Source organism: Ixodes scapularis, unplaced genomic scaffold (assembly GCF_016920785.2).
Source record: "Ixodes scapularis isolate PalLabHiFi unplaced genomic scaffold, ASM1692078v2 PGA_scaffold3__209_contigs__length_174095766, whole genome shotgun sequence".
In the NCBI taxonomy this organism is placed as follows: Eukaryota; Metazoa; Arthropoda; class Arachnida; order Ixodida; family Ixodidae; genus Ixodes; species Ixodes scapularis.
In genome coordinates this window covers 167146851-167159702 of record NW_024609868.1, presented here as the reverse complement: position 1 = coordinate 167159702, position 12852 = coordinate 167146851, and the positions used below count along the sequence as shown (strand labels likewise).

The window sequence follows — 12852 nt, the reverse complement described above, 5'->3', positions numbered from 1 at the left end:
CGATTGACGTAATACATTTGAATCTCGTCGGGTTCCTTCAATGTCTTCAGTAAACTTACCTAAGTTATAAGTATGGATAGTGTAACCAACATCTGCTTTCGTGTTCATCTACCCATTTCTTAAATTAATACGCAGTACACTTCAAGCTCTACTCGAGTCTTCTTAATGGCCGATCGAAATTAGAAGCATTAAAGGTATTGCGCCATTTAGAATGCTCTGCAAACTTATATGGAGCAGGTCAGCTATGTTTTTTTTTATGGGAGCGCTCTCCTGGTAGCGGCTGAGCAGCAATCTGTTTGACATAGCACCGAACAAACCACCCAGAAGTGCGATTTTAAGGAGCAGTTGTTCAGCATCCTACAGGACAGCGCTGTCATGAGTAAAGACACAGTTAGCCTGTTCGGCATACGTTTCGTGAACACTGTGCATTTCAGTTTGTTAGTGATAGTGGATGCAGTGCCCTGACTTGTTGCAACTTGTGGGTGTGCAGGATGGCGGCCCCGACGACGGAAGACATGGGCGAAGAGGACATGTACCTGGAGATGTATCTGCGCCACAAGGGCGCAGAGAGGCGCCAGAGCCGGCGCTTTAGCCGGCAGTCGTCGTCCCGTAGGGGGTCCTCTCCTTTTCCCTGGGAGACGGCTGCCGGAAGACGCAGGCTGTCCTCTTACACCCTCTCCTCGGAGTAAGTACTGGACCCACGTGCGCTTTGGGCTCCAGAAGTGGATATCATGCATCCCCGGCACGCTCTCCTCCGCCTAGGGGCGTAAACAGTTTCGAGGTGAAAACTACTTCGCCAATTTCAATTTGTAACACAGCCGTGTGAGGTTCCAGTCCTGCTAAAAAAAAAACAAGGAAAAAAAAAACGTAATAATTACAATTTATTGGTAAACTTTTTAATCTTGCTGCGCATTAGCTGGCCGGAAATTAAGATGTTTGCGAACAAAAGTGGTCCTGAAGTCAATTTCTCGTGTGGCGGAATAGCGCATTTGTTATGTCCGCGAGCAGTGACGGCTGTTCGCTCGATTAGTGAGATGGTGTCTCAATAACAGTCTTACTGAAGCCTCTAGCAAAATGTCCTCGTTTCAACCTGCCTCGCTTTCATGCGGTTAAGCCACTAAAGTTCGCTGGTTTTCAGAAAAGACAATCGTATCTATGCATTTACCAATTTATGTTCTTCGCTCCTTCAGTATTGCTCAACACCCAAACAGCTGGTACAAAGCCAAACAGCTACAAAGATTGCATAGAAATTAGTGAAATGTTGTGAAGCCCCAAACAACGTCAACTGTAATTGTAACTTGGGGAATTTCGCTGTGATCGAGGAAGCTATGCAGCCACCGGACCTTTGTTGTTCATGTTTATATACATGACTCCGTATTTCTGCTTATATTTACATTATGCTCAAAATGAAATGAGGGGTTTTAGTATATCCACCCGATTGATGGATACAACAAAAAGGTTTACGGCAAGTCATGAGTACGTGTTCAGTTTGTTGGTGAGCGTTGCGTATTCTGCGTGAGCACATTGCTTTACTCGTTAAAAAGACAATGAAGACGATTTTATTTAGTTTTTTTAAATGGTGTTTTTATGCTTCTTGAGGACATAGCATGCTGTTCAATTTTTTGTAGACATTTGTGACGCGTATTTCTGTGCCTACGAAAGAAGTAAAGAATCCGAAACTGAACAATTTCCATTCTCGTTTCTGTGCCTCCGAAAACGGAGGTGACGTAGGGAGTGACGTCAAGTGTGAATAGTCGGTATCGGTAGTATTTAGGAGATCGAGACTCTGGTTTCCGCAGTGGGTTATAGCAGCGCGGTTGCGCGGTCGTTTCGTCGAATCTGTCGAATCGTCGAATCGGCACTGCCGCTCTCGCGAGCGAGTTCGAGCTTCCGTTCAGTGACCCAACACAAACGGAACTGGAGTACGTGTGTGGCGGCCTCCGAAGTGCCGAAGTTGCTCACCGGCCGTTTCGAGTCCCGCGTAGTAAAGAAAAAAAACAATTATGCTGCTTTATTTACGGTTTAGAAATCATTTCCGGACCGATTTATACTTTCTATGGTTATTCAAGCGGAAATTAGAACAGTATTCCTAATAATCGCGAACTAAAACGTGACCGAGGGCACGTCTCTCGTTTCGACCAATCGCTGACGCGTCTCGTGTGACGTCGCGCTTCTTGGCCCCACATCGGTCACGTGAGTTCCGCCTTCTCCTGGCTTCTCCCGCAACTCTCGGAGCGTCGCCCCAGTCGATCCCGGTACGGTTATTACCGCGACTGTTTAATTGATTTGCACGGCACACAAGTGCCGGTTTTGGCTGAAATTTGGGCAACGTCTCCTGAGACGTGCCTGGAACTCAGTTGAATCGCCAAAAAGATGTCCGAAATTGCCTTCGTTGTCCCTTTAAAGGTTCTCGCGAAAAAAAAAAAAAAAACGCAACATGAGTGGAACTTTAATTTGTCACCTGGAGTTCTCGTCGCTCTAGAATGCGCCTCTGGTCGAGGGCATAATTAAACATGCATACAGTGGCCTGGGTACTTTGATGTATCTCCTGCCTCTCGTGTCGTCATGCTCGATAAACCAGAGCGACACCCTCATAATTCCGCACGCGAAAGAGCCGAGAGGGCTACTAAAACCGCCTGCACTCCCCGCCGATAAGGTGTAAGAGAAACAACAGCCACCCACAAGAACAGCAACAACGAAACAACGGCGAAACATTATCGCTGCTCCGTTGGCCCCAGAATGCAGCATACAAAAACGGTGGACTTCCCCAGTGCCGGTCCAAAACTGTTTTTTCCGCCTGCTGCGTTATTGATGCTCTACCCCCGGCTAATGAAGTGGGGCGAAGACGGCCGGAGCCGCGGGCGGGTCCTGGCCGGCGGTGCCCCGACGCGGGTTCGGAACCCGGAGCCACGCCCTGAGCCTAGGGCCGGGGGTCCCCGGCCGCAGGGATTTTTCTGTCGCGCAGTTCAAGCTCCGGGATTTTTAATTTCCTTTTTCCTTCTTATCGTCCCGTCGGTGCGTGGTCCGTTTCAATACGCGAAAGAGACGACGGATGACGGAAACGAGCGTGAGGGGAAGAGGGAGGCATGATGGAAGCTCCCGCGGTGTTATGGATGGACGGCTTCGTCGGTTATGGCAAGGCCCGATATTTTAAGGGAATTATCAGTCGTGGTTCCGCGTTGGCGAATAAAGTGGGGAATTCCCGACGGATCGATAATAAGCGCGCCGTTTTCTTTTTTTTTCAGGGGGCGGGGGGGGGGGGGGGGGAGAGAGGAACGGGACCTTGGGGTTGGCATCTGCCCTCGGGGTGCTGTGGCAGATATTGTTCTAGGTTCGATGACAAACTGAAAGATTGTTTTCTCGTGCTCCGATGTATCAATGGTCCCTTAACTTGTATATATTCATTTTATATTTCATTTATATTCTGCTATATTTTTTAATCGACGACTTGTCAGTGGGTGTAGTAAAAAAACACGACTAATAACCGGAGGTATTATAAAACAAAAACTGAATAATGAAAACCTTTGAAAATATTTGGTTCGTGATGCAGCTTGCAACGCGTCAAATCAGAAACGTGAACTGCATTGTGGCTGAGCAAGCTGTCTGCATGCAACAAGCGTCGTCAATGTTTTACTTATGCTGTAGGGGAAGAATACAGGGTGTTATTCACAGTCGCATTAAACTTGTCAAGATATTTTTGTCAATGGGCTAAACTGCCTAATTAAAGGAAATAGTTAGCTCACGTTTTGACTAATAATTCGTGAGCAAACCCTCCACTACTGAAGTTGACGAATTGCTTTAGAAACATCCCATCCTGTCAATTTCGCGAAGGTAGCCTAATTTTGTTTAGCTTTAAAGAGCGCTGAAAAAATCTCGCTTGAGATAAAAAAAAATATCATGTGACTACTCGCCAGCTAACTGCGCTGTTAGTGTCCTTAGTCGCGTGGGATATTTTGTAAAACTCTCAGGCGTTCTAAAAAGCTCTGAAACGTTAGGCACACGAAGGTTACCTTGATGGGATGTTTTCAACACGCTCCACAGCTTTTGTAACAAGAAGTTTGTGAACAAGTTATTAATTATTGAGTTAGCAAAGTAATCTGTAGTTTGGCCATGGCAAACCAATATATCGACTTGTTCAACAGGCGTAACGTGTTTTTTTAAATTCTTGGCACAAGTCAGCTGAAACATATTGCGTGGATAAAGGATAATAATTTTGGAATTTGGTTTAATATCGCGGCAATATTGGCCACCCTTTTAGAGTTCAGATGGACAGTTTGCTTAATGTAAGTACTTCCGCAGGCGTCATAGAGGGTGGGCTAATTTACGGAATTCGCAACATATTGCTTGGAACATTTCGTCGTGCTTTCTTCTGGAAGTTTTAATTCCTAGGTTAATTACTGTACGCTGTTATAAATTTCGGACAAAGGCCAGGCGAATTTCAGGGTGCATTGAAAATACCCAAAATCGTACGCATTTTTATGCGTGAAGGAAAGGTACACGAACGTTTGCTAAAAAAAAAAGAGAAATTAAAATTGCCATTACTCCCGATGAAAACAAATTAATTAGGCTACTCAATTACTGAACTGGCATATTAATCGGACATTGCTAAAAATACCCGCTAGCGTTTTAATTTGTTTTATAAATTATATGAATACTGCACCGCGGCTTGGGGTTTTGAAGACATCCTTAATTAACAGCAACATTCGAACGCCTAACTTAGAGAATCGTTCGTTTGATTCTATTATGCTAAATGATTTAAACTTACTAATTTCGTTGCAATCGTGAAAGCAATATAGATATACACTCGCTAGCTCGTACACGCCGATTATTCAATACTTAAATTACAAGTACAACGCCCTATAGCCGCTCACTATACAAAACCATGCAATAAAACAATAACAAAATCAAATCAGCTACAAAGATACACGATAACCTACCCCTCCTCCCTTCCCCCTTTCTGGATTGGGGATGGTACAGAGAAGTGTATTCTCGCATTCTGCTCTAGACTTCTAAAACATGCATGTGCGAGGAAATCAATTCAGATGGGAACCAGGCTGGTATTCGTTTCCTTTTACAGCAACATTTTGGATCGCGTTGTTGGGTTTACTACCGTTGATCGAAGGCCATTTCATCGAAACACGTTGTAGAGAACGGGCACGTTTTATCGAAGATCGGTTTAGGGCAAGTGAAGCCTCAGTTTAGAAAAACTCCGTTGATCGAAAATAACGCTGTTAAAAAAAGGCTTCTCTGCCTCGCGCGTGTAACGCTGGGGCGCGCGTTAACACCCCCCCCCCCCCCCCCTGGCGTTTACGCCGCTTCGCGGCGGCAGTTTGCGGCAGCTCATTACAGAAATGTTAACTCATTTGAACCACCCGTACACGCCGGTTGAATTTGCTAAAAAGGGTAATCACCACTTTCTCTAAACTTCGAAAAGGCAAACAGCGCACAGTAAACGGGGACTAAAGGAAGTGCAAACAGGACAAGCGCTGTCCTGTTTGCACTTCCTTTAGTTCAGCGCTGGTCCTGTTTGCACTTCCTTTAGCAGCGCTTGTCCTGTTTGTACTTCCTTTAGGCAGCGCTTGTCCCGTTTGGACTTCCTTTACAGCACTTGTCCTGTTTTCACTTCCTTTAGTCCCCGTTTACTGTGCGCTGTTTGCCTTTCCGTCAGTATGAGCCAACTAACCCACATCGCCACCCTTACTCTAAACTTCGTTTCTCTATAAAGGGATTTGATAAATTGATGTCGGTAAAGCGGCGTTCGCTAAAACGAGCTTCTCAAAACCCCATGCCTCCGCACGTTTGCAGCGCTCCCTATCATTTCTGACAATGTCCACTTGACCGTGGAATGTTTTGAGGCGAAAATAGGCTCGAACAAGATTTCATCGTGCTTTATCCACAGGGTTGACATTAGGATCACCAAGCTCGAGATAACCTCATATTAACACTTTGCTTGTAAGAAGCAGTTAGAATTTAGGGAGATGGCAGCTTCCCATTTTACAAAATCCCAAGATGGCATAATATCGTTTACGCTTGTGCCTCGCACTGCCTCTGGCTATGACAGTTTTTAATGAGCATCTTTACTTTTATCACTATTCAGCTGATGGCGTGTAATAAACCGCTAAAACTTGTCCTCCAGTTTAAAGAAAAGTAAAAAAAAGGAGCATGCAAAACTAGTAAACGATTATTCAAATTACTTTAGTATCTCTCGCATAATTACTGCCTAAACAAAGCAGTAAAATAGTTGCTAAAGTTACTCATAAAGGCGATTGACCACGCGTAACTTGATTATTTTTAATGTGCCTTTGCCCCTGACCTAATGAACTGTGAAACTGTGTAGAGTCTCGTTACCGACTTGATTCCAAATGGAGGTACTACTTCATTATGCAGGCTACCGAGCCAAACAAACCGGCAGTTCCTCCCACGCTAAGTCAATAGAGCGCCTGCCGAAGAGCGCATATTTCATAACGTGGAGAGACAGCCCTCCAACCCAGCGGTCACTCCAGCGAACACAAAGTACGAACAATGCGTGGGCCTTTGATGACAGACGCCGCTGGAGGCAACACCCAACCTCACGCATTCTGTTTGACGCCTCATCATTACGTCGATTGAGAGCGCTCTCGTACGCGCCACAATGTGGACGGTTGCGGGTTTTCCGAGGTGCGGTCTTTCTATAACAGAGGTTAATTGGAATGGAATCGAGAATTTGTTCATCTCAAGTTACGACCGTAAACCTGATTACCTGATTTATTAACGGCAAAAAAGCCAGAATGTAGGTTACAATGGCATTGTTAGGTTGTTAGAAGATGAGTTAATAAACACTTCCTGAAATATTGCAACATGATTTATTATCGATAATCACTTACGCCAACATTTATCGGCACATGTTCTTAAATCGCACGCTTTCAAATAATTAAATACTTAAACCCAAGTTTTTAGAGACATATCTCAATGTTTTTGTGCGCAGCTTCGGCAGCGAATTCGCCATCGACGTGGATGACTTGGACCAGACAGACGAAGAGGTGAAAGAGAACGTGCGGATGAACAAGAGCATAATCGAGACGGCAAAGCACCAGCCGTGGCCAATGAACAAGAAGTACAAAATGCTCAAGTAAGTATTCTCTACAGCTTCCAACCTTGGTGAGAATGAGTTAAGGCGGACAATAATAGTGCAGCGTTAATCAGAAGCAGTTAACAGTTTACGAAAGTGAATAACGAGGCATCACTTTTTTCTTAATAAACCTTTCATAGTTCACTAATAATGCGCACAGTAAGATTTATGTTCCATAGAAAATTAGTAGAATAATGAAAACACTTCGCCTTGAGAGGTTCAGAAGTGCTGCATACTTCTCGGTGCACCTTAAACGTTTGGTGACGGCATTTAACAACCCACTGGAGTTTTCCTCCATACGAACAGATCTTTCTCAAACTGGTGTTATAGTCTCATCAACAGAACCTTCCCATCGAGACTCCAATGCTTGCAAAGCAGCATTTCAAGAAGCCGCATCTTAATAACTGCACTCCTTACTAACCTCATTCTCAGTAGCCATAATATAATTATCCGAATTTAAAACTCAAGGACAGTAGCACCGTCAAGCACAGGCCAATTTTATGTGCCAAACTAATCAAATCTTCATGCTGTTGTGCGGCAACATGAAAGCCGCTATTTTTTTGTTTCTTGTGCTGCCGACCTCTAGGACCAGAATATTTAGTGAATAAAAAGGGCAAGTGTGTTTGCTCGTCCTTGTTGTTTGAATCTTCTGTAAAAAACAAAAAAATGTAAGTTTATATAAAGAAAATGGTCGTGTTTTTCGGGCACTTGTTACCTGTTTTCTGCGAATCCGTTTTTAACGCTACGTTTGAACGGTTCATACAAGCCATATATGGCATATACGCCAGCAAATGTTATGCATCATAAATGCCGGTATCACCGACTCCTATATATTTGCTCTGCTGTGATATTTTTGTTTTGAGACTTCTCCGTGATAAGCTTTCCCCCCTTATAATTAGCGTTTCTTTATTCATTAACCTCTTGCTGCTGTTCGGGCACCGTCGCTTGCGTTACTCTTTGCAGACGCGCCAAAGCGTACGTCAAGAAACACGAAGGGGAGCTAGCACAAAGTAAACAAGCAAAGGACATCTTCGCCAAGTACACCATACTTCTAACCAATGTGAGTATGATGTAATGGGCATTAGTGATAATGTAAGACCAAAAACAAACAAGGGGTTTTGTTGTCTTAATGAAAAAAAAAACAACACAGATACGTTCAGAACTCGAACTTGCTACCAAATCTTGCTGGGTGTATTATGTTTAGCGTTTTCTCGAAAAGCTTCAACAAGAGACAGTGGGTGTCATTTAGAGTATTGTTCTAATAAATCTTTAAAGTTATGTGGAATTTCGCATTGTTTCAAATATTGAAAATATTCAGGATTATACTAATATTGATGTCGCTATATGTAATAATTTATGTTGAGGAGCTACCAAAGATTACAAAATATCTTATCACCCCCCCCCCCCAAAAAAAATAAAAAAACGAAAAAGAAATTACAGCAGTAAGAAAATGAAAACCGAATGTGTCTTCTGCGCATCATAAATAAATTATGCTATGGGACAAATGAAAGAAGCAACAAATTGAACTCATACGCTATTAGAAAGATGCAGAAGTGTGATAACGTTTATTTATTTGATTTAAAATGAAAAAAAAACAAGTATTCAATGAAGGCTTGGCTTCTAGAGTTTGGGAAAAAATAAAATACATTTTTGAAATGTATATATTTTTTTAATTCGCCGAAACTATTAAAGGTATACGTTCACTTCAGCAAAAATGTCTTCCGTGCACCAGTTATACAAAACTTAAAATGCCCTTTAGTGTCACTATGCTGTATTTTTTACTCGAGTCACTTCGTTTCCACATTGATTTTTTCAGTCGTGGCATCGGCTCAAGCGAGAAGTAGCAGAGCTGGTCGTCATTCTAACGCCATGGGAAATGCGCATTAAACGAATTGAAAGTGAGCAAGATATTTTACTATTTTATATGAAGTTTTTACTCGCCTAGCTGTAGTGTGGAGATTTGCATATGCAGCTTAGAAAGTCTTGATTATCACGCAGTCGTAGTAAAACAAAATGCCCCACCTTATGGGGAATATTTTTGCGAACTATTGTGGTACTAAAATAGACGGTTAGATAAAATCAAAAGGAATCTTAATTAAGATATTCATTCAGAGTCAAGAAGAACATGGCCAATATTAGATTCACCTGATGATACTGTTAATGAAAATCAATAAAGAATTGAAAAATATAATGGGATTGCACCTTTCATACGCGTATAAAGAATTTCGTTTCTTGTGCATTGTGATTAGCAGGAGGGTGTGCGTACCTTAATCCTGAAGGCTGAAAACAATGATGTGGCTTAGTGCCGATTCATGAGCTTAGGTAGTGCAGCAGGGTACATTCATAGCACACCCTTGTTTGCGTGCTTTTACCATCTCTATAATCTTTGACAGCTTAAGAATCGCCTGACGTGGCTTAATCCGTGCACGCTTCTTGCTTCCTAACTTCTTTGGCATTCTTATGTTCAAATCCCCAAATGTCTTTTACTACGGAGCGATAACCATGGGACACCCGACGTTTCTTACGCTCTCAATCAATGGATAAAATTTTATCTTCGAAATAAATAGCGGGAAGGTCAAGTAATAACTGACGGAACATACGCTCAATCACAACAGTCGTTTTAATAATCACACAGAAGACGAGAAAGAGGTAGCGTATCTCTCTCGTCTTTCTTTTGGGTATGAAAAAAATCCCCAAAATAAAATTGCCTTCATGGGAAGAGGAAGTTACGTTGAAAGAACTGAGAATTAACAATAAAGGAAGAGGAGGGCGTTACATTAAAAAAGTTCAGAATTAGCAGAAAGAAAGGAAGAGGAAGTTGTTTACCTTAAACCAATGAAACAACCTTAAGTAGGAAAGTTAAGGTAATGAAGTCCTTTGTCAGTTAATGCCACTGATGGTGCACTGACACACGAGCTCTCCTTTTCTTTTATGGTCAATGCCTCGTATAGTTCCCTTGATACCTTCTCACGGTACCTTCGAATAGACCCTTGTCTTTCTAAGTATCGGCTTGCAGTGGCAGTCTCTTAAGTGCACTGCGAAATGCCCCGATGGTGGTGATTTGAGTGACGCAGCGTGTTCACGTAACCTGGTGTTCACGCACGGGCCAGACTGACCAACATATGCTCTGCTACAGTTGAAAGGTATTTCATATATAACCTGGCTTTGGCAAGGTATATATATTTGCTTGTGCCTCTGGACATCTCTGTCGTCTTTTCAGCACCAAACAAGCTAAAGAAGCTTTGTCCAATGATAAATTTCCCACAAGAACGTCGCAAAGAATGTGACCAGAGGCACAAGCAAACATGCTTGCCAAAGCCAGGTTATATATGAAATATCTTTCACCTGTGGCAGAGTATATGTTGGTCAGTCTGGCCGGCGCGTGAACACCAGGCAGGTTACGTGAACACGCTGCGTCACTCAAATCACCACCATCGGGGCATCTCGCAGTGCACGTAAGAGACTGCCACAGCAAGCCGATACTTAGAAAGACAAGGGTCTATGCGAAGGTACCGTGAGAAGGTATTAAGGGAACTATACGAGGTAATGACCATAAAAGAGAAGGAGAACTCGTGTGTCAGTGCACCATCAGTGGCATTAACTGACGAAGGACTTCATTACCTTAACTTTCCTACTTAAGGTTGTTTCATTAGTTTAAGGTAAACAACTTCCTCTTCCTTTCTTTCTGCTAATTCTAAACTTTTTTAATGTAACGCCCTCCTCTTCCTTTATTGTTAATTCTCAGTTATTTCAACGTAACTTCCTCTTCCCATGAAGGCAATTTCATTTTGGGAATTTTTTAATACCGAAAAGAAAGACGAGAGAGAAACACTACCTCTTTCTCGTCTTCTGTGTGATTATTAAAACGACAGTTGTGAGTTAGCGCTTGTTCCGTCAGTTTGTACTTGACCTTCGCGTTATTTATTTCGAAAATGCATATCCAACTAGCCCACCTTAATATTTTAGATAAAATTTTAATTTATCAGACGTGATCAGTTGGAAAGTAATCACTCTTCAGGATTTTACACTTGAAAGTTTATATTTATGTTTAAGTATATTTATTGATATTCACCAACAGCAACATGCTGTTGGTGGTGAATTCCAACAAAAACGAAAAGGAAACATACACTCATATCAAACACTCTTGCATTATGCGCACAAAATACAAAAAAAGTTAGGAATACAGAAAACAAATCACATATCTTACTATAGCTGCGACATTTTTTTCGTTTTTAAAATAGCTTATAGGCTTCGCACACAAGTACAGTAGTGTTATATCACAGGTTGTGATAGTCTCATATGTCACTGCGCAGCACTTCAGCGTCTTATATATGTTCCGTGACCCTGTCGCACAACGATAATTTTAATCTGCTAATGTGCGCAAGAAGTAAGGCTTGCGATACGTCTAGCACCATGGATTAGAACTACATGCCACCCTAACTGGCACAGCAAGTAGGGAGTGACTATGATAAACTCACATTTTGTTACGTGAAATACTTTTTCGCAAATGTGTTCAGTCGTAGTATTCGCGGAACCAACTGTGTGTATTTAACTCCCTTTCGTATTTTTCGCATTTACGTCGCAAGGCTGTTGCAGTTTTCGCTGCACGTTTATACAGGTGCTGCTCTGCCCTTTTTAAAGTGACATCTGTGCCGCTCGATAGCGTCATCTCCTCTTGAGGTGCAAATAGCAACAGCAAGTTTTGTAGATCCATTTTGTGTCATTCGAATAATAGTGCATACGCTATGAAAGGTGACTGTGTGTTCATTTGTATGGCGATTGGTTGAGCATTGAACTTATAGTCCTCGTACGTAGGAACGTTTTTACTTAAGGCGAAAATGTGTCATTGAGATGTTTCGGTTCCAGGAAGACATATCAATGTGCAGAAAACCTAAATAATAAACACTTCCTACCATTTAATAAATCTTCATTCAGATGATTTCTGCAGCTGCACTCGTTCTTGCATACAGAGTTTGACGTGTTGTTATTGGTCACTTAAATAGTGCCGTGTCGTTTGCAGGCCATTTTGGATCCGTGGTCGCTTCCTATTTCACATTTCTTCGATGGGTCTTTTGGCTGAACTGCTTCATCGCGCTGTTTGTATGCTGCTTTCTAATGGTTCCAGAGGTAATGGGATTTTTTTTGTATTTTCTGGCACTGCTGACGTCCTGGTCGCCCTATCTCGCACATAGGGCGACACGCTTATTCTCATAATGCGATCTTTAGATCTCCCTTCCCATTTGTTTTATTATATAGCACCTAGTAACTTATGTATATTATTGGGCATCTGTGTGATGCCAACTTACGTGGTCAAGTTTAATGCTACACTGAATTGTGCGGGTAAACTTAAAAAAACGGAGCTTACGCATTAAGTGCACCTCTGTGGAATAACAATAATAGCATAAATATAAGCTGTGGAATCAATGTAAGGGAAATATCGGAGTGTGTTATAATTAAGGGTCTGCATTTTGTAGTTTAAAACAACTTTACTCAGAAAATATTTTCCACTGAAGGCTTCCTGCCACGTGCGGACTCTTCTTTTTGCTTTGTGGTATTTATTGACAATTAAGTTTTACTGAATTGTAGAAATCTAGGCAGGTTAGAAAAGACCGACCACCGGAGCGCGCAAACGCACAGAGAACGCCGTCAGTCACACTAAATATATGCACTAAATATATTTATATTTAGTGCATATATTTATAAATATATTTAGTCAGTGGCACTAAATATATGCGAAAACCTTC

At 42.2% G+C, this 12852-nt stretch overlaps 1 protein-coding gene across 1 annotated transcript in view; it reads left to right on the top strand.

Annotated features, from left to right (window-relative positions):
• Window positions 1-659: 659 nt before the first annotated feature.
• The window catches only part of LOC8051552 (transmembrane channel-like protein 3), a 53559-nt gene continuing 41366 nt past the window's right edge, over window positions 660-12852 (top strand). Inside the window, exons 1-5 of the mRNA XM_042292962.1 lie at window positions 660-685; window positions 6965-7108; window positions 8072-8168; window positions 8925-9006; window positions 12129-12235. Coding sequence (XP_042148896.1) covers window positions 7038-7108; window positions 8072-8168; window positions 8925-9006; window positions 12129-12235 — 357 coding nt within the window. The 5' untranslated portion in view covers window positions 660-685; window positions 6965-7037. The remainder of the gene's footprint in view (window positions 686-6964; window positions 7109-8071; window positions 8169-8924; window positions 9007-12128; window positions 12236-12852) is intronic.